A 22,017-nucleotide genomic window follows, 5' to 3' on the forward strand; every position below is an offset into this window, starting at 1 on the left:
TGGAAAATGGAGCTTCTTATAGGCTACTGCAGTGTTTTTTCTGATTTTAATAGGCCTCGTTTATCGTGTAAAGAAACATACTTTTTCTTACCTGATCAAGTGAGCAAACAATAGGGGTCAGATGTGGCAAAGACCCTAACAAAAAGCACATGTCCAGCCATCAGGGTGAGGTAAAGTCATATCGGGATTGCTTGAAGTTATTAATGGCAGTAAAATTTATGCTTCCTCCTGTTTTCCCAATTAAATTGAGAAACCTTTTTTTTCTAAGGTGGCTCTGTAGCAGCTGGTTCCAATCCTTGTTGTGTGAATATTGCCTGGGGTGTCTCCATTCCTTTATAGCGGAGGCTGGCTGTAGCACATTAAGTAACAGTTCAGCTACAGGGACCAGTCTGTTGGAAAGCAGTAATTATTTAGGGATTTATTTTAATGGTTGCTTTTTTTTTATCATTTGTGGTAAGTATGGCCATCGTTTTTAAAACAAACAAAGTAACAAAACAAACAAAAACAACAGAAAAACCCTCTTTAGCATTCAACTTGTAATTTCCTATTAGATGTCCAAATAAAAGTAGCATGTCTAACTGACTTAAGGAGAGTGGGTGACTTAGACGGGCAACTTTAGTATTACTAAAGAAGAACTAGCTTCAGACATGGAGGAATATAAAACAAAGTAGAGATTCTTCAGTATCAATACTGTGTTTGAAGCAGAAATAGAATCCCAACTAACTCTATTTTTATGCTAAAAGCTTTCCCTATATCCCTACTTTATGCTACTGGCAGATTGCAGTGATTTATCAGGAAGGAATAACTGAAATTTTTATACCGTTTCTGTATTTGCTTGCAAGTTTTTAAGAACTATTGTCTAAGACTTTTGACTCTATTTTAGTACTGTTGAGTTAGAAACAAAGTATATTGCAATTTTATAGCTCTTACAGGTGGAACATTGCTGATCTTAATACTAAGCCTTAATACTTCAGGTGAGTGGAAGAAGAAACAAACTTCATGGGAGGTGACTGAAAAATAGAAATGCTTATGGCAGGAGCAAGGGCAGGAGTGGAGAGATGGCAGTAGTCTAAAGATGAGGAGGCTGAGTTTCTGGAAACTTGCAAATCTAATGAATGCAAAGGAGATCCCCTGAGCCTGTATTTCTACTGTGGAGCTTACAATATGTGACTGCTTAATTAAGTGAATTATTTTAGTTGTTTCTTTGCATAATTTCAAGAGCAAGTTAATAGTTCTCAGTAGAAAGTAACCTAGTCTTCTGCATGAACTGTTTACATCTGAAGCTTTAGAGGGCACAACTTGGATGCCTAAAGCATGACAGAACAGAACCAACCAACTCTAGTTTCCTGGAGAATCTCCCTAAGGATTGGGCACTTCTACTCTTAGAATCAAAAATCATTTAGGTTGGAGAAGACCCTTAAGATCATCAAGGCCAACCGTCTACCTAGCACTTCCAAGTCCACCGCTAAACCATGCCCGTAAGCACCACATCCACACGTTTCGTAAATACCCCCAGGAATGGGGACTCGACCACTTCCCTGGGCAGCCTGTTCCAATGCCTAGCCAATGTTTCCATAAAGATGTTCTTTCTGATATCCAATTTAAACCTCAAGCGAGGTAAGTTTCAATAAAGGATATATCTAAATTTAGCAGCATATGGTGTACTACTCAGTGGCTGTGCTTTTTCTCCTTGTCTAAGCAGCAATGCTGTGGGTGAGGAGCTTACTGTGTATTTTTCAGTCTGTTTTGTGTAGAGTTCAAAGCAAAGAAATTGAATCTAGTGCTCCAGATGTGCAGCTTCATTTTTGTCTGTAGCTGTAACATTAAATAACTCAACCAAAATTAGTCGTTTATTAGTTCATTGGCTTAGAAATTACTGTTATAGTTCCTTCTTTGTTTCCTAGAAAAGAAGTGTATCCATATTTCAGATGTGGCATGTGCTTAGCTCTTTGGGGAGGGATGGGGGAAGGGAGGACACAGAAATCTGGATTTTAAGGTAGGCTTATGGTAGGAAACGAGTTTCAAACACAAAGGTGGCACAAGAAGGGTTATTGGTAATTAATATCATAGCATTATTTACATAGCCTAGTCTTTTTGAGTATGAGCAGACTTGCAATTTCTTTCAGGTTCTCTTGATAAAACAAAGTGATATATCCAATATGATTTATATTTACATATGTAAATCAAACCAATGTGTGTCTAAACCACACGTGGAGCAACTTAGCACAACTGTTGCAGAGTTGGTTGCAAGGAATTGTACCGGACAGAAAAATTGAGTTACCTTTTTATCACTTCCCCCCCAAGATCCCTATTAATTATGATACATATGAATGAATGAACTCTTAACTTCAATGTAAGTAAAGTTTTGACAGCAGTGTGAGACAGTGTATGAATAAGATGTTCAGTTTGTTACATTTCCATCCGCCTATATTTATTATTTGCCTACTGTTGTAACAGCTTTGACTTAAGAGTATCAGAATTTGAAGCTGAAACAAAGATTCACTCTGCCATTTTAAGAGGTAATTCTTTTAGGTTCTGGTTTTGATTTAGCGTAGTTAATGTTTTGCACGTGAGTTGGATAGGGTATATTTCATATCTGAAGTGCAGACATTGATGATTCCATTAGAAATGATGGCTACTTGAATTACTGATACTCTTACATTTGAATAATTTAATCCATAATTTATATCCTCATTGTTACTTTAGCATTTGAAAGCTGAATGCTGCTGCTGAAACTCAAATTGGCATTTCAGTTTTACAGCTTCAGGGTTTCTCTTTTGTTATTGTGGAGCGAACAGAGGATCTCTTCATTTTAAGCTCACAAACTCAACTATAATGTTAGGACCAGATCTTGTTATCAAGAAATCATTTTTTCTTTAGCTTCTGCTACTGGTACCATTCGATCTTTAACCTCAGTAAGAATGAAACATAGGATTCAGGCGCTGGTCCACAGAACTGGCACATGGCTTCTTATTAATGTTCAAAGGCTAAAAATCTGAAGCCATTTTGAACTCAGAACCCATCGTGTATTTATTTCCCTCTCTAATTTGCAGAAAACTAGTTGTGAAAACAGCCCGAGGGACCTGATATTTTTCCATCCCAGCTGCTCCAGCTGAACTACAGCTGCAAAAAAAATCTAAGTATTGTTTCTATAAACTGTTGAGTGTATTTTATAACACAATAATTCCCACAAAATCAGTAACTGCAGTTAATGACCGGTTTGTTAAGGCATTAACTGCACTCAGCTGGGAATGACCAATTTCTCTGGAATGGCTGTATAAGAACTAAGGATAATTCAGTAACACTTTCAAATAATTATTTGGTTAATTAATGGTAAATTCTTTTGGAAATCCTATCAAAGTACTTGTGACCCCCACATTTAATATCCAATGAGTTCATTATGATTCATGTTTTATTGCCATAAATACCAGAAGAATCCATAATGACTAGGCCATTATTTTCCAGGGCTGCCCTTGCTGCTTTAGGCCATTTGGCTATTCCACCTTCAGTCATAAAATGCTTGATGCTCAAAACTACTAGCGTTTGTAGGCCACAACTTTCTGGCACCCCACCAAAAGTTTGGTGATTTTTATGAACGCATTTGGCAAAGACCTTTTTTCTTTTCTTTCTCTTGCTTTTTCTGGTTAGGGGAATAATCGATGCCTACTGTACCAACCCATAAGGAAGTCTTTCTTGCAGTGTCTGCTTTTTCATGTGTGGCCTTCAGCCATGGTCACAAATAGCAAAAAAGGTGTTGCTTCTGTGCTTTGGAAAGTTGTTCTTTGGCCAGGTACTAGGCAGGGTTTGAAATTTTCGCAGCCATGTTTCTAAGTAATGGCTGACCTATGGCTTTATTCATCATCATTCAGATGAGTGTAAAACAAAACAAAAAGGTGATTTTGGTACTGGCAGGTTCAAGTCATAGTCAATAACTGGCAGTTTATATTTTTGGGAACGAAGCCCCAGTGTAACAGGATGGCATTTGGCTTATTGGTGGATTTTTTCAAACAGTCTGTCACTTCCTACCTTTTTACACCATCTTTAGCCTACAAGATGATGCTTAGTGTTCATAGCATTGTAGCTGTTGAATCTGTTCTCTTCCTAATTTTAGACAAAGTAGTTATGCACAGTTTCCAGTCAACTTTCCAATAGGCTCTATGCTTCCTAATTAAGCATGATATTAACAATTTGCTTTAAATCATTGTGACTGTTCTAAAGAACAAGCCCCTCTTGATTTTCCTGAAGCGTTTGATTCTTTGGATCATGAGTTGCCACAGTTTTACATAAGAACTGATAGAAGTGGGAGGTTTCTGTTTTTTTTTCCACTAAAGTGCTTCCACAGGGAAATTTACGACAAACTTCTGGAAATCAGCCTGAAATTCTGTCCTTTCTGTGAAATTAAAAGGGAAACAAAACTTAAAGAAAATGTCTATACCATTAAATCCTTAAGAGCTGGTTAGCTGCACGCTGTTTTCTTTGAAGTTTAGTTCTATAGTTTGTTTTCATTTCCAAGTTAGTAGAATTAATTTTTTTCCTGTTTATTCACTTGAAAAGAACTTTCTTGCTGTGCCCGTGAGCATCCCAAACCCCCTCCCTGTTCCCTGAGTTGCCGGTAGGACAAGGAAATTTGGGATGATGGGTCAGTTAACTGCGGAGCAAGAAAATTTAAATTTGGCTCTTCTTTTTGAAACTATAGCTGTCTTTTCCTTCTGTGTGTCATGAAATCTACCATATGGAACATGCTTTCGGAGACTGATTTAAGCGTTGGCAAGTGACTTCATTCAGACAAAATAAATTGGTTTGAGTTTTAAGTATTTTTCCCACTTCAGGTTGAGTGTCTAGGTCTTTTTGATTTTTTTTGGTAATCTAGAAGCAGAAGCAATGCTGTCACTGTCTGATAGCTACGATATTCTTTGGGCATCGGAAATGATACTGTAACATACTGGACCTATGAAAAAAAGGGAAAGAGAGAAGAGTGCATATTGTCTTTCCCCAAAAACAGAAGGCTTTGGCTGCTACTGTGGCTGTCTTATTTTCAAATAAGCTAGTAGTATTAACAAATACTAGGAAATAAACTATGGTTGCTACAGAATGTAAGGATTTATCTTAACTGATGCTCTATCTTAGCACAAATGAAATTTGCAAAAATAAGGAGGGGGGGGGGAACATGAAGGGTAGAGGTTAAGCAAGTATAAAGTACCATCATTCTCGTTGGCTGCCTGCCAGTTCGTACCTGCTGAAGATCTGGCCCAACTTCCCTCTAGTCTGTTTTCCATGTTACTGGGGAGCCAACTTTCCTCCCTTATTCTGGTTTACCTTTTACTTCACATAGTGTTTCCTGCACTACCCAGTGAAGTGTAATTGTAATTTGAGTCTTAAATTTGAGTCTTGATGTTTGAGTCTTAAATGGAGGCATGGAAAGAAGTGTTAAGAGCAGTGTAAACAGCTTTTCCCTAACCCCATGAAATTTGAGGGCATAATTTACTCTTTAAATTTTTATATTTGCTTAGGAGAAGCCTTTAGCTGTATGCATAGTAAAGCGTTTTTCTTTTTCCCCATGCAATTGTTGGATTTACAATGTCACTACAAGTTGATAAGTAGGTAAGATGACCAGTCACCAGAGAAGCACAAAAGACAGTAAACACTTCATTTTGTTTGCTTAAAACAGAATTTGTATGCTTTAGCACATGCTTTAGTATGGTCTTTGCTTTTATTTTAATAATAGCCTGATCAGCTTTCAAAGTTGGTCATTATCCTCTCCCTAGCTGATAAATTTGTGGAAGGTTGAGATAAAAGTTGTGGGTTTTTTTTGTTACCTCTCCCTCTCCCCCCAGTAGGTGATCCACCGGAAAGATCCAAAAGGTCAGCTATGTTTTTAGGAAAAGAATACTTCAGGAAAGAATACTTCACTGTTGTATAGCAACTGCCAGAATGGTTTCATGGGTTTTTCTGGTAATTCAATTTTGAAAAAAGACACAAAATGTGCATTCTCAGGATAAAGGCATCGTATTCTTGCTGCTTAAAGGAAATTCCAGTTCCCAATGATGTATGCAGATGAAAAATTTAACTGGGTTGGTTGCTGTTTTAGATCTTGATGCTTTGCCAAAGCGTGAGAGAGATGGTCCAACTTAAGTGTAAGTGGGAGGTAAGATATTTCTGAGCTGTATGAGACCTGTGAATCAATTCTGAGTTGGTGACCTTATTACATACTGGCCTAACTAATATAAACATTCAGTTGTATGTGTTACCCCATATATAGCCAGTATCCTGCTAATGCGGGGCTAGAGAAGAGCTCAAGACGGTGCTCAGTCCAAATTTCAGCAGAGAGTCAGGACCAGGCATATCTATGTTTTTCTTAGCAAGCATTTATGCATTTGTCTAAGCTGTTTTTATAGTCTTCCTGTTAAATACTTCATAGCCTACTCATGTAAGTTGCTTTTTTTTCTTTAGAATCTTTGGTAAGCATTAGTGTGCAAATAAAATATACTATTTTCTTTGAAATGTATGAAACACAAGGCACCCACAGTTTAGGATAATAAAACAATCAGTGTGTGATTTACGTGAAAGGCACTGGTTTCCTTCTACAACACTTTTTAGAGCAGTAGTTCTTATTTATCTCTGTGACATTGATGCGTTCTTTGGTATTTCACTTTGAGACAAGCTTATCGTTTCAACAGGAATATCCACAGCTAAATCAACATTACATTTGGTATTTAATTTCCTAGCTGGGATGTGATGAAGGCTTTCTCTGGATGGTCCGTCATTAATAAGTGTTCCTTTCAGAAAATATATTTCTTGCAAAGTGGTACTAAGGAAATGTTCTGAGGTGCTGAGAAGAGAAGTAGTTGGCATTGCCTTTGTTCCCTCTTTGCACAAAGATGTTGTTCACTTGGACGTGCCAGACAAGACCTTTTCATAAATGCTGCATTTTTGTTTTAAATTTTCCCTCCCTTAATTAGGGTTTTCCTGCTTTTCATTCCTCCCCTTAAGTGTTTATAGTACTTAAAATGCAAATCTTGTTAATATGGATTTTTTTTTCCTTCTAGCAAATGAAAACTACAAACAAGTAGCCATGTGCATTCTGTATCACATAAGCATGGACGATCGCTTTAAATCAATGTTTGCCTACACAGACTGTATCCCGCAGGTATGTGCTTTGTCTGATGAGGTGTCAAGATGCATCTTTCTATGTGCACATCTTTTCCTCACTTATAGCAGAGCTCGCACTGACACCCACAGGTGAGAATGGGAACAGGCGTGATGCTGCTGAGTCAGTAGTGAGCCACCTACTCTTCAGGCAGTCTGACTGTTCTTGCTGTGTTTTGATGGTCCCAAGAAAAAGGTCGGGTGACAGATATTCTTTGTCAGTACTGCTGAGCCTTGAGCTACATCGAATTGGTGAAAAATACAGGGGACCTGATAAATTTCTGTGGAAGATTGGGAATACTTGAAAGAGATGAAAACTTGTGCGTAGTAAATCCTTAGGGAACCTCATGGAAAGTATTTCCTTTACTGTTTTAGAAGCAATTTTTTTCTGATCCCATTGGGTATCAAAATTTCAGTGTCTCGTGTGTTACAGGATATGAACTGGAAACCAGCCAAGCAGTGTTGCATTGCTGCATGACAATTCCTTTTCCAACTGCAGGCGTGTACAACAGTTGGAGACATGAAGGCTATAGAGGGCTCTTCACAGATCCTTCAGACTATACACTTTTTCATAACTTTGTCTCCAGCCATATTCTCTGACCCATGCACAGGCACTGTTTCATGCTTGTAGGGAGGTATTTTATGTGTACTCTCTTGATTTTAGGTTGTAGCATGTTTTTTAACAAACATCGAATACTCTCTAACCAATCTCTCTCAGTCCTGATGAGGCTTGGCGTCGAGAAAGCCTGCGTTGCATAAACGTAGAAAGCTCTCTGGTAGCTCTTTCAGAATTGCACCATGGTATCTTCTTTCCTGCCAAACATGTTTTTAACATCAAATACATCTAGAATGGGAAGTTGCCATGGAAAAATTTCAGAATGTTTCTGGTCATTATTTCATGACAAAAATTGCGATGTTTTTCCAAATACAGGAGGGTTTTGGAGAAAAGAGAGGGGAGAACTGGTGGGAATAATTACTGTATGTTACCAAACGTTCTTGCAAACATCCTACTGGCCACGTTTTCTGTCACAGAAGTAACTTTGCTAAGACATTTGCATGATACGAGGGACCTGCTTTGTTCTCAACAGTCACCTGCCAAACAAATTCACTGTGTTTCAGGGCTCACTTATGATGTACTTTAGGGAATTTTGGCTTGCATCTTAGCATCTTAGGTCCCCAGTGTCAAACATAAGGAGGTGTGGATCTTCAGTGAAATCATACACTAAGCTTTAGTAAACATCGTTTTTCTGATGGGCAGTGGCTGCTCAAAGTAGTGTTTGTAGGGCTTTATCTAGAGCCCACTGGAACAGAAAACAAATCCACTGCCTTAACTGGACTTCCGATAAAACTGCAAAATTTGAAAAATACCTATGGCTATTGATTCTTTAGTGGCTGATGTAAGTTTATGCAGATGATATCTGTAGGCTGTTCAAAAAAGACAAGCTGGATAAACAGATTTTATTCATGAACATTGAAAATTAGGACAATTATTAAGGAAGACAGAGGAAACAGAAAATATGGGGAAGTAGATATTTCATCAAGAGAAGAAAACGACCTTTTAAAAGGACTCCCTGCCATCTGATTCTACCCTGGAAAACTGAATTCTCTCTTCAATAATAGTGTGTGCCCTTCAGTGGCTTTGTCTCCTTTTGAGGAAAGGTGTACATCTAAACTGGCAAATGCTCGATGACGAATTTTTAGCTGTTGTAGAAAATCCATCCCCTGTTGTCATTTTGAACATGTGAGGTGCTTGAGGAGGGCTTTCGCATGCTGTCCCAGGTAAACATCCTTCTTGTGGATTGTAGGAGTTAGTGGGTGCTATTCTAGTAACAGTTAAAAGTGAGTATTAACAGTTCATTCTTGTTTAGACCTCAGCAATGCGTGTTTTGTTTAAATAGGTGCAAATGCCATCCAGATGCTTATAAAAGCATTTATTGGTAATAACCTGGCCAATCAAAGGGCATGGTTAGGCAGTGATGTCATGGTGATATTTAATATTTTACCGCAGAGCAGTGTGCAAGGTTCTCTGCAGCTACCCACATGTTTTCCACCACAGTTGTCCTCTTTGGCCCCTCTTTGATCTATAAGCTTCTTTTCAGCTTAATGCTGGTAAACGTCCTCTCTTGACAGCACCCTTTGCTCCTGTCCGCCATTATCTGCTGAAGTTCAGAAACCAGAGCATCACTTCAAACAGCAGAGTTAGGGAGTAGCCGGTCAGAAGAGATTCCTGAGGCATGCAGTTCTGGCATAATCATTCAAAGATGTTTGAGCTGGGCTCGGGGAGGGGGTTGGACAGAGGTGTATGTGAGCAGAGAACTGTGGGGGTTGGCCTCTGGTCACTGGTAAATAAGTGAAGGCAGGTGCCAGAGAGTCTAGACACAGTGATTTCAGTCCTGGTCTGTGGTATCTGATACTCAATATGGGACTTGTCTGATTGAACACTACTGCCTCTTCATTGCACATGCTGCAGTCTTTTTACTGCCTTCCTGTTAAATCAGTAAAAGATGACAATGGACATAGTAAAAGCAGAACAAATTTAATTTTAATATTTCCTATTTGGCAGCAATTACTCTTCCTTTTGAAGTGGCACAAGAAGCAATCAAATTAAATGAAGACATAATGGGAAACATGGAGCTCGTACAAAACTATTATTTTAAAATTTGAACAGCTTAATTGAAACTGGATATATTTTTCCTTTTTATAGAGAAGTAGCTCAGTAATTAACAGTGTAATCCCTTGTTAAACATCTAATTTCCACAGATTTTGTATTGTGTAAGTAATGAGAATGTTTCCCTTCAAATTGTTTGAAGGGCTTTAAAAATCTATTTTTAAAGGTTTTGTAACAGAAGAGTTGCAGGGGGTGATTTCTGAATGCTCATGTTCTACGTGTTAAGTAGCAACTTTCTTCTCTGGTTAATTCGGTCTTATGTGATTGTCAGGCTTACGGATTTAATAAACTAGAGGTTTTATAAGTTCTTAAAACAGCATAAGGAAATCTGATTCTACCTTCTTAAGAAAGAGAGGAAGAAATCAGTGATGGCTTTTAAATCAGTACGTGGAAGTCTCGGGGAAAAAAAAGATTAATAACTGTTGTAACCTAAATATGTATGGCTTTACTTGGGGTCTGTTTGGAATGTGACAGCTTGCTATCTGGTCATATGTAAACATACTGAATTGCTGCACAAAATACTTGGGAGTGAAATTCCTGCGATCCTATTGTTCCTGTTTTTATTTTTTTCTCTAAATAGGTTGTTTACCCGCTTTCTCTAGTGTTTAATGCGTTACAAACTGTCTTGCCACCAGGGGGCAAGCACGCAAATACTTAATGATAAGTTGCGTTTTTCTTCCTGTGCTCCTATTTGAGAAAAGCTGAGCTAAATATATTTTATTTTGTCTCGCTTATCTTTAGGTTCAGTTGTTTCTACTTCGAGTAATCTCAGGCTTGTCATCGCACTGCTATGCATTGTAAACTTGACGTGTCTTATGAACTGAGCAGGTTTATAGGAGCAAGCAGGGTGATATCCTACAGCCCCTCAGTAGGGAAGCAGTGCAACTTGCCTGCTCTGCGGTTGGAAACAAAGAAATGAGACGGATGTAGAGTCATGTTCATATATTCAATATGCCATTTCAAAAAATGCTCATATTGAACAAAACAATTCTAGATAGCCTGAGATGTAATGGACAATACAGGCTCCAGGTGTATAAAATGATGACAATCTATAGGTTATTTGGCTGAGGAATCATCTGGGAATTCGCAGTCGGAACAGTATTATAGGCAATTGTCTATTTATGTTAACCTAGGTCGTTTCTTCCTGTTACCAAAAAAACCCACAGGATTACTGGTGAGAAGTCTTCGATATATGGCAATGTTCTGTTATAGGAATTAAAGATGCAGAGGTACTGCGTGTTGTTTCAGATGCAACACATTTTACCTATAAACAGAGTAATTTGAAAGCAAAATAGAAGTAGAATTATTCTGTAATTAAGTATCTGTTTAGAGTCGTAATTTTATTGAACAACCAGGTATTATTCTCAATTTATGTGGAACTAACTTGATTCCGTATTAAATTTGTTTTCAAAGGTTAGGTGGATTTATCCATTCACAAGTTTAAATAACACTGAAAATTAAAAAAAAAAAAAAAAGGACAAACAAAAAACCCTCAGTGGCAGCAATAAAATGTAACTAATCCAAGTTATTTTAAGGTGATGAGTGACTGCCATTTTTGGCACTCTGTACATGCATTGTTATACCCAAATAATGGAACCATACGTCTTGTGTCCTTGACTTCACTGTGCCTGTAGAAATGCTGAATATTTAAAAATAAATAAATACTGTACTTGACATCATAATACTGTTCTTCTAAAGCTTTGGATAGATTAATGGCTTAAATGTGCTTGTGTTTCTTGGCAGTTAATGAAGATGCTCTTTGAGTGTCCTGATGAGCGAGTTGACCTGGAACTTATTTCTTTCTGTATTAATCTTGCTGCTAACAAAAGAAATGTGCAACTTATCTGTGAAGGTAAACATACTCAGATTTTACTGTTTTTTGTGTGTATATGTACGTATAAAACAAATATAGCTGTTTATAAATTCACATATATTTTCTAAAAAATGAAACTCTTTTGGGTAAGATTGCAAACAAATGACTACATCCTCCCCAAAATTGGTCTTGGTGGCAGGAGTGAAAGCAAGTAGCCACATATGCCCGTGTCTCATATATGCATGAAGTTCTCTAAAATATACTGATGACATTACTCTAGGAGAATATGAATGTATGAAGAGATCAAGGTTTCGTTCATCCTGATGCCTAAAATCCACCTCCAGCTAATCAGTGTTTAATCTGCCACTACCATCTTTCCATTATTTTTTTAATTGAGCTTCTCTGACATTCTGGTATTTTGTTATGTGGCGTAGGTAGATGTCTGCATTTTGTTCAGTAGCTCTCTATCTTGCTCATTAAGTTTCATTATTTTCATTCTAGCAGTTTTAAGTGGCATATTATTATTTAGTAGCTCTAATTTTAATTTGTGCTCAAAATTTTCACTGTGGACTTACTGTGAATAATTTATTAGACTTTAAAAGGGAAAATTGAATCAATGGATTTTGAGGCTAGTAATCCAACTTCAGAGTTCTCTGTGTAGCTCTGTACAAGGGGGAGATCCAATTTTATATTAAAGGAAAAAAATCAAGTTGTAGCAGTTACTAAATGGGCAAGGTGATCTTGTGGAAACATAACTTTGCACAGGGCAAGTTGCACTGTTAATCACGTACTGCAGATCTGCATGTCTATATGTGCATTTCCACACACCGTTCTACGTGACTGGTAAATAATCTTGCAAAACCATAACAACTCATTTTATTCTAGGGTGGAGAGAGAGGTCTCTGAGCTAGTACCAACGGTTGTGCTGCGTCTCCACTGACAGTAGGATAATGGTTCAGATCTAGAACCTTGGTTTGAATAAATGACTAGAAATACCTGAAGCATTTATTTATTTGACTTTTTAGCAGTGTCCCACCAGTACACACAGTTGTTTTAGAGAGGCTATAGAACTTAGAGCAGTTTTTTCTTTTCTTAAACTAGGAAGAAGTAGTAGTTCTTGTCTAGTTTCTTCACTTTTTCTTTTTTAAACGTGGGGTTTTGCTCTTCTTCTGCTTCAATAGGCCATTACATTTCTCATTTTTATTTGGAGGACTTCCTAAGTGTTTTTCTTTTCAGGAAATGGTTTGAAAATGCTAATGAAACGGGCTTTGAAATTTAAAGACCCACTGTTAATGAAGATGATAAGGAATATTTCACAACATGATGGGCCAACTAAAAACCTGTTTATTGTAAGTATTATCTGTTCCCTAATGTGATCTCTGATTCTTCCTACTGGAAAAGTCTGGCTTTGGAGAGCTGCTGTATTATGGCTTTGCAGATGCCCAGTTTGATTTTTCTTGGCTGTTATGGGCTGATTAGTATTTATGTTTTGTTTTAGGAGGGTATCTCAGTTGATAGATCAGGATTTGGTTTTCTTACTACAGGGAAAACACATCCTAAGCTCTATCCAATAAAACCCTGTTCCAAAGGGAACAAAAAGCAAAACAACTGCTGCGGTGCATGTCGTAACATTTAATGGTTGTTCTAAATATCTGCTTTTAGAGTTAGAAGGCAAAATAAGGTTTTTTTCACTGGGCTAAGTGGCTTATATGATTGGATATTCTAACAATTTTGAGTTCTTATTATTCAGTTAATCATGTAAAGCTGCCTTTTCAAAAAAAAAAAGGGGGGGGGGCATCATTGTTATTGTGGAAATTAAGTATACTGTTAAAATAAGAATTCAATATCAAATTGTCTTAAAGCTGCATGGAATTAAGTGAAATGTATGACTCTTCTCTGTTTGAAAGCCTTGTAGTCATTTCTTTAAAATCTTTGGGGAAGATGGTGTTGTTGTCACTAACAAAGTATGGTGTTCACATTCTTCATTCCTTTATTTTCTAATAGTTTTCTCAAACTTTGTTAGTGTGTGCAGTAGTAGCTTCTTTTGGAACACCTGAACAAATGATTCACATCTCCTGAAAGTGAAAGGACTGAGAGGAAGAACGCTGACGTGCTTGGATTGTGATTTTCAACTGAAATTGAATCTTTTATTAGCCCTTGCTTCAAGAGAAGAGTCTCCTTTAGCTTTCTTTGGAGAAGTAGTTTTGATTTGACCAAGTGGTGGGTCCTTCAGAACCCCAGGTTGTTTGCCTCTAATATGTTATCTGTCTGCTGTGTTTTCGTTAGGATTATGTTGGTGACTTAGCAGCTCAAATATCAAATGATGAAGAGGAAGAATTTGTGATTGAATGCCTGGGAACGCTTGCAAATTTGACCTTACCAGATCTGGACTGGGAGCTTGTGCTGAAAGAGTACAAACTCGTTCCATACCTCAAGGATAAACTAAAACCAGGTCTGTACAAAGGTTGATTAGTCTTTCGAAGTAGAGTCTCTCAAAGAGTACTTACAGAGTGCTCTTTCAGAGTAGAGTGTATTTACCTCTAACTTGTGGTTGTTTGGGGAAGCATAATGCTGAAAAACAGAATTATATATACAAACAAAAATACAACTGCCAGAAGACTAAGGGTTTCAAAGAGGTAATGCTTTCTGCCTTTTGTCTTCCAGGTTCTGCAGAGGATGACCTCGTTTTGGAAGTAGTGATAATGATTGGAACAGTTTCTATGGATGATTCTTGTGCTGCTCTACTGGCCAAGTCTGGGATCATTCCTGCGCTCATTGAGCTTCTAAATGGTATTTTGTCTTGTCCTTCACAGATGTTTAGTTGCCAGAGCTGTGCTGTAACCAAATGCTCCATTCATTTTCTCTTGCAAGACAGGGCTAAGTGTTTTGTATATAAAAGGAGGAGCAATTGCTCCATTATTGTTAGAGATGTTTACCTAGAGGTTTTGGATTTGTTTTTTTTTTTAATACCTCCACAGCTCTTGCTGCAATCTGTAACCTTTCTATTTGACTGGAACAGGGAAAGAGGCATGCAGTTTGTACTGTCAGGTGATGAAGTCTCGTGTACCGCTGAACTGTCTAGCTGACGTGTAAGAGCTGGGCTTTCTCTATGCATCAGGAGCTTCTAGTTGTGAGATCTTAAATTATGGTTTGTTTTTTTTTCCCTTGCAGCTCAGCAGGAAGATGATGAGTTTGTCTGCCAGATCATCTATGTCTTTTACCAGATGGTCTTCCACCAAGCCACCAGAGATGTCATTATCAAGGAAACACGTATCTTTTTAATGGCCAAACGTCTAGAATCACAGCAGCTAACTTACTGATGTTTGGCCCATAAACCTCTTGTCTCAGAGGTCTTGGTAAATGATTTATTTCAGCTGAAGGAAAAATCCATATAGCCTAGGCATGTGGAAGGACTGCAGGATGAATAGTACAGATTAAAATTTGGTTTACTTTGAAACAGGGCAGAGGTGTCATTGAACTAGATCCTTTTGTTTCTTATCCAACCTGAATTATTCTGTGGCTTGTTTTGCTAATCATAGTCCATAGAAAAACTAACTTAGAACATAGATAAACTTCTTTCTCTGCACTCTTATATGTATATGTTGCATAGTCTGAAGTACATTAAAGTACTTCAGTAGCATTCTTTCTTACATCACTCTGGATACCATAAATAATGCCTGCTCTGCATTTTTCATCCACTGTACCATTCTTCAAATTTTATGTTTAGCATAAGTTTCCTAGCTTCTCCCTGCTATCTAGACTTTGATTTCTGTTCCTGGCTTTCCTCTTTCTCCTTTTTTCACCTGACTGTTGTGACTAAATCTGTTCTTTGGTTTCCTTATGTCATGGATCTGTTAAACTTTTGATATGGTACTTGTAACTCCTATTCAGTCATTACTTCTTATTCTTTCAGTCACTTTTGATGTTGAGCTTATTCAGGTGAACTGAAAGCTGTGGAAGGAGGCGCTGTCTGTTGTTGTGGTTCTTATATGAATGTTAAGTTTTATTGAAACATGAAGAGTAGGTTGATTGGGACCCTTGCAGGGACAGCAGATTCATGGTTACTTTGCAAACAATGTAAGGACTACGTATTAACGTCATTTCTTCTGTTGGGCTCTGTGGAATATCTGAATAGCTTGTTGGGGTGTTCTTTGTCTCCTGTTTGGACTCCCGAGTGCCTGGTTTTTAAAGAAGAAAATGGTGTTTAAATCTGTAATGATAAAGCACCAGCATTCAAGTAACACTTTTCTCATTCAGATTAAACAAATCTAGTAATAATTTTCTCACTTGCACCTGACTGTTTTTTTTTAAGACAAGTACACTGGAATATTTTTTTAGAGAGGGGAACACCCTAAAGATTACAAAAGTAACATTCTCAAAAGATTAAACTATTCCACAGAAGTGGACTAATGTATGTTAGTCAAAAAGGCACAGGTGTATGGGTTTTCCCTAGCAGATCAGAATATATTTCCTTTGTAAGAGGCAAGTAATTTTTCTTCACAACTTTTGAAGAATATTTGGGTATCTTAAAATGTGATTTAAAAAAAAAGTGGTGGGAAGGCTGCTGAAATTCAAATGTGATAGAAAATTCCTTGCTACGGTTCATAATGAAATTTGCAGTTGGAGGAAGGCAGGTCTGTGCAAAAGACGTAGCCTTTATCCTTAACAGTTTATTTCCAGAAGCTCCAGCATATCTTATAGACCTGATGCATGATAAAAATGCTGAGATACGCAAAGTTTGTGACAACACTCTGGATATTATAGCGGTAGGTCTGATTTTTCTCATCTGCCCTTCAAGAACCTCTTTACGCGACATAATTCTGAAATAATAACTGGATACCAATAACTTGTACTTGCAAATTAAAAATATTTTTCATGTGCAGCTTCCTAATCACATAGGTAAAAGATGAATTTTCACAGATCAATAGCAGTCGTCCATCTAGCCTGTTACCAAACTTCCAAAAACAGAATATATACTTTGATAATTCATACTTAACTATGTGAAAAAATAATTATGAAAAATCATACTTAAGTGTATGAAGTACACTTACAGTTAACTATTCACTACAAACACTTCTAACGAATGCTTTTTTACTTAAAGAAAATTAAAATTAATCGCAGTGCAGAAGTATGCCAACCTTTCATTGTCTTAGTTTTCCAAACAAATGGCTCTTGTTACCCAGCAGCTTTTATTCAGTCTTTCTACCGTACTTGGTGCCAGTATTTTTTTACTTTTTTTCTTTTTCAAAAAGAAAATGTGGGAGGTGATCCTAATGCTGACGTTTCTGTTGGGAGAACAGGCAGTATAATATTGGAGTTTTTAATACTGTCTTCAACTATTGGATAGATTTCCTTTTAGCTACATGACTTAGTTTGTCTAAATATCCACTGATCAGAATAAACCTTCAGGACAGTTGTTTTGTATTGAACTTAACCTTGGGAAAAAAAATATTGAATTTTGAAGCGCTATTGCTTTATTAGCTTTTATACCGTATATAGTCTACTTCTAGGGATCCTTGGCTTTAGAAGCTTTAATATTTCCTGTGGTGTTTTTCACTAAAGTAAAAACATTGTGATACAGGTTCCATGTAAAAGTTGTTTCTCTGCTAAAATTCCTTCTAGCCTGTTTAATTGGATTGACTTATTGACAGAAATAATCCATCTTTCAGAAGTGTTTTAGGACTGTATGGACTGTACATCTTTTGTAGCCATCATGAAATTAAATCTTATAAATGAAGAGTTTAGCTATGAGTCAATAATAATAATAAAATATTTGACTACGGTAATGCTTTTCCTATCAGCCACCTAGTTTCTTCTTCAATGGGATTGTGCATACTGCAGCTTGTTCTCTGAAAGGTTTTATATAAAGACCTAAATTCTGGTCTGCACAGTACTATAATGTCTTTTATATTTTTCTGTTCATTAGTAATGCCTCCTAATTTAATATTCTTCTAAAGTAAAAAGCAAAATGACACTTTCTGTGCTGGAATTCTTGTTATCCATCTCTGCTTTGCTTCACAGAGGTATGGAATGACAATCATGCCCCACTAGTGAGTGGCAGAGCTGCCACTGACATTCATTAAGGGCAAGATTTCAACTAAGATGAATTTGTATTTAATACTTATTTCTGTTGGGTTTTGTGTTCAGCTTATCAAGATCAGTCACTTCCAGAGACATCTCCAGTTGAAATAGAAAGTCTTTATCCACTGGGTGAGGCTGGACACTGGCAAGTGTTTCCAACACTTCTTATTTTCCCTTGGAGCCAGTGCAGTTTGTAGGTGTCTGAGGGGCTGTTAAATTCATAAAGGGAAGCTTTGCAATCGGGGACTTAATTTTTCAGTAGTTCTAGTTAGTAGTGTTATCCGATTATGGTAGGAGTTAGTAGAGCATATTATGTTAGTAGTTATGTTACTAGATCCTGTTATATTAGTAGTGTTATTCAGCAATGTTTATTTTTATAGAATTCAGAAGAATAAGTACGTTGCTTCATATTCAACATTAACTTCTGAGTAAAATCTACTTGGCTTCTTCTTTGTCCTTCCTTCCTGAGAAGGGGTAATCTTTCTGCTGCACATTTAAAAAAAAAAAAAAATGTGCTATGATAGTAGATGGAGAGAAAATCTCTGAACTTGTGAGAAGCACTGGACAGGGCTTCCAGGGCCTTGAGAAAAGAATAGATGATCTGGTACTGCTGATATTGGGAGTAGGAGAGATGCTATCAGGCGCATACTAGGAGTATTTCATACATTGGTAAACTATTTTGGAGCAGTGCCACACAGAATTATGTTCTTTGGCGTGTTAGAGGTACTTTTCTGTGAAGGTCTTTGCAACTTTATCATCTAGCTGTTGGATTAGAAGTTGCATAAACCATAACTAACACCATGCCTGTGCAGGGAACAGAAAGTACAACACACCCTCTTCTCTGGAAGATAGAAAGCAGTCAAGTAGTCGTTTTCTCTTGGTATGTTACAGGCTGGTTTTACACCACCTTCCAGTACAAAAAAAAATCACAGGCAATGAAGACGACGTATTCCGGATGGTGATTGGAGAATATATGAAACAGTAAGTTATCAAAACCTGAGGGTTTTGATAGGTGTTCTACCATTTAGCTCAGGTGATAGGGTAAAGTAGCCTGTAAACACAGATGCTCGGTTGTGTGGCAGTTTTACGTTGCCAGTGTCTTCTGAGGTGTCTGAACAGACATCTCTAGCATTGTTGAAATTTCTTATCAGTGCTAAATCCACAACAATAAAAACTGAAGTTTGCAGTCTTGTTGTTCTGTACATGCTGACAGAGTTAGCTCCTCTGATGATGGAAATCAGAAAGTAAATGATGGAGAAGAGAGATTTTAAAGTAATTTCTTCTCGGGGAAGACAAATGCTTCTTTCACTCATCAATAAGCTCTATATAGTGTGATTGAAATAACACTGAAGCAAATCAGATGCCTTATAAGCCTTAGGGGAGATATGCTTTCTGTAGTAAAGTAATTGTCACAGAAATTATGGAAATGTTACACTGGTGATGATTTGTTTAATATAGCTTGGCTGGACTCTGCCATTGATGAACTGAAACAGATGTGTTGCTTTAGCATAGTGTGTTCTGGGGAGTCTTGGCTTTGCATTGGTCATGCAAGATACTGCTTTTGTCTGTGTTGATAATTTAGGAGAGCTTCAGTTTTGTTTCATGTGCTGAGTCTTTACACCAAGCAGCTAGTTTAGTGTATTTGTGCACCTAAAGCTGGACAGGTCCCATGGCTCAGCTGAAAGCCTGGAATCAACACTTGGTGTAGGATTCTCAGGCAAATGAAGTTCCCTTTTCCTTTGATTCAGTAGCCTGGCCATCTGCTCTTGATGCTTGTGAAAGAAACGTCAGCTTAGGAAGGTTTTATTCTGTTCAGTTCAGACAGTATTATCAAGAGCTGAGGGAATTATTAATGTCTCATTGTTCTCATCCTCTGTTCCTAGCTCTCCCTCATTGCTGTTAAATGTTTTTTTCCCTTTTTTTTTCAAAGGATCACCAGATCTGTTACACTTTGGTCTAATGATGCTTTTCACTCCCCAATTTTTCCCCGTTTTCCTATTGTTTTTTTTTTAATTTTTAATCTAGGTCCAGTGCACCATCTTGTTTCCCATATGATCTATAGTGGATCATCGTGCTTTTTTCAGAAACAAAAATGATAGCTACAGCACTGTCCACGTGATTTAGGAAGGACCTCATGCTTAAGATGTATTTTCTAGCCCTTATTGTTTTCCCCAAGTATTTGTAATGAAAGCCAAATAACCTTTTTCATACGGAAGGCTGTGTTGATGAATGGCTTGCATCTTTCTGTATTAGCCAAGTGCCCAACACAAATCCTCCATGTTGGGAATGCTGGAAGTTCACATAACAATTAGGAATGTGCTGTGAACCCTCAGTGCTCTGAGGGATTTGGGGCCGGGTGTGCAAGATGTTGACCAGCTCTCAAAATCAAGGAAGAGCAGACCACAGGGATTTGGTGTGGGCTTTATGTCAGTGTGCTCTGAAAATAGATAACCTTTGACTCCACTTGGTGTCCTCCATCCATGAAGAGTGCTATACTCACTCCAGGAAGAGAGGTTCTACCTTTGTTGAGACTCCCTATGTCGGTGGTGTCTTGTTCCCCTGTTACCTTCTAACAATCCTGAATGCAGAAAACAGCTAGGGTGTGGGGCTGCCGGCTGAACTGTTGACATGTGTTTTCACTGATCAGCTCCTGTGTTGTGAAATATGAAATCAGTCCACTTTGGTGCTGGTACCTTTTTGTGGTAAAGGGTATGCATCCAGCAGGAAAGGCTCTACCTGGACTAGAAGAACAGCCACACTACAAGGGGCATTGGATAGAGCAGGCGGGCTCTGATTCTGTCTTTACATGAACCTATTCTGGACGGGTTACCATCTAGTATTGGTGATTGCTCTTTGGAGTAGAAAAACTAGGAAGGTCAGCCAAACCAGTGGTCTCTGTTACTTCCATAACAACAGGCCAATGAGAGACCTTAAATTTCTCTAAGGAAAAAAAGAAACCTCTCTTCAACTATTGACAATATAGGGGTCCTGTGGAAAGTGTGCTTTTTGCGTAGGCACCTTAATTTAGGGGACATGAATATTTGTTCTTTTTTCTACCTTGCCATTAATGTCATATCATAGGTTTCTACTAGTTTCCCATCAGAATATATTTATTGATGAGCCCGTTTGCAGAGAAGTGACTGAGTTTTGTGGGTGTAAGTGGTGGAAGGATTTTTTTTTGACCTGTGAATGAATTGTCCTCTGGTGCTACTTACCCCAAGGTAGGTGTCAGAGACACCTGCAGAAGGTGATCCATAACATCTGTTTCTATCCATGGATTATAGAGGCACACAGTTCAAATTACATGCCTAACTTCTGGCTAGCTAGACAAGATAAATCTTTAACTAAAAAATGTTTAATTTAACCTTTCATGTAAACTGTGTATTTTAGGGATGGTTAAATAATGAAGAATATAACATATCACTTTACCAGCTATGGCCTTAAACATAATGAGCATTCAACTTACTGTATAGCGGTTTTAGTTTAGTATGAGGAATCGCATCAAATGAACCCTATTACAGACCCAATTAAAGGGCAACCACATTAAAGTGAAAAGGAAAAATCTGTTTTTCATCAGCTGTGAGAGAACACAAAGCAGATCTGTGTAGCTCTATGTTATCCTATAGTGTGTTAATCAGATACAAGGTGTGACGGAAGCCAGTGACAAAGGGGACCCCTGATAGGGAACAGACACGCTCTGATAATAGGCCAGTTAACGCTTCATAATGTTTCAATGGTTCAGTAGTAAACAAAGTTGGAAGTAGAACTTCAAAAAGGATGGCACATTCCTCGCAGAGTCGAACCATACATCTTCTATGACACTTTAGGATTTATGGAAACCGAATGTTGAAAACAGTGATGTCAGGGAGCTCCAAAGAGAATAAAATCAATGTTTAGGATTCCTCCTTTTATGTTACTGGCCGTGCTGTATTTGAGGAGGGGGGTGGTTGTGGAGTGGAGAATGGGCACATTCCATCCGCTGCTTTTCCAGTGGACTAACATTTAAAAATGCTGGGGGGCACAAACCTGTGTTTGTGTCTCTGTGATGTTTAGTTTCCTGGTTTCATTTTTGCAGGAATTCCTTAGTTTAAAGAAGGTGAACTTCATATTTAAAAAAAAAAAAAAGCTTTTTATAGCTGAATATATGATTATTGGAAAACTCACTGTTTTAGGGGATCTTTTTGCCCTACATTACTTTAATTTGGTTTCTTTAATTTGGTTTCTTTGTGCCTTTTGGCTGTAGTCCTGCATTTACAGCTTTTCTTCCATTCTGATGTTATTCCATTAATCACTTGCCCAGTGGTGTTTC

At 37.7% G+C, this 22,017-nt stretch overlaps 1 protein-coding gene across 2 annotated transcripts in view; it reads left to right on the forward strand.

The window, feature by feature from the left end:
* Positions 1 to 22,017, forward strand: part of KIFAP3 (kinesin associated protein 3) — a 67,301-nt gene that overhangs the window by 19,448 nt on the left and 25,836 nt on the right. For both annotated transcript variants that reach the window (XM_035538256.2, XM_035538257.2), the window contains exons 11-17: positions 7,047 to 7,147; positions 11,558 to 11,666; positions 12,864 to 12,976; positions 13,914 to 14,079; positions 14,292 to 14,417; positions 14,799 to 14,897; positions 16,308 to 16,393. In XM_035538256.2, coding sequence (XP_035394149.1) covers positions 7,047 to 7,147; positions 11,558 to 11,666; positions 12,864 to 12,976; positions 13,914 to 14,079; positions 14,292 to 14,417; positions 14,799 to 14,897; positions 16,308 to 16,393 — 800 coding nt within the window. The remainder of the gene's footprint in view (positions 1 to 7,046; positions 7,148 to 11,557; positions 11,667 to 12,863; positions 12,977 to 13,913; positions 14,080 to 14,291; positions 14,418 to 14,798; positions 14,898 to 16,307; positions 16,394 to 22,017) is intronic.

The sequence above is a fragment of the Cygnus atratus genome, chromosome 8, assembly GCF_013377495.2.
Source record: "Cygnus atratus isolate AKBS03 ecotype Queensland, Australia chromosome 8, CAtr_DNAZoo_HiC_assembly, whole genome shotgun sequence".
NCBI lineage: Eukaryota > Metazoa > Chordata > Aves > Anseriformes > Anatidae > Cygnus > Cygnus atratus.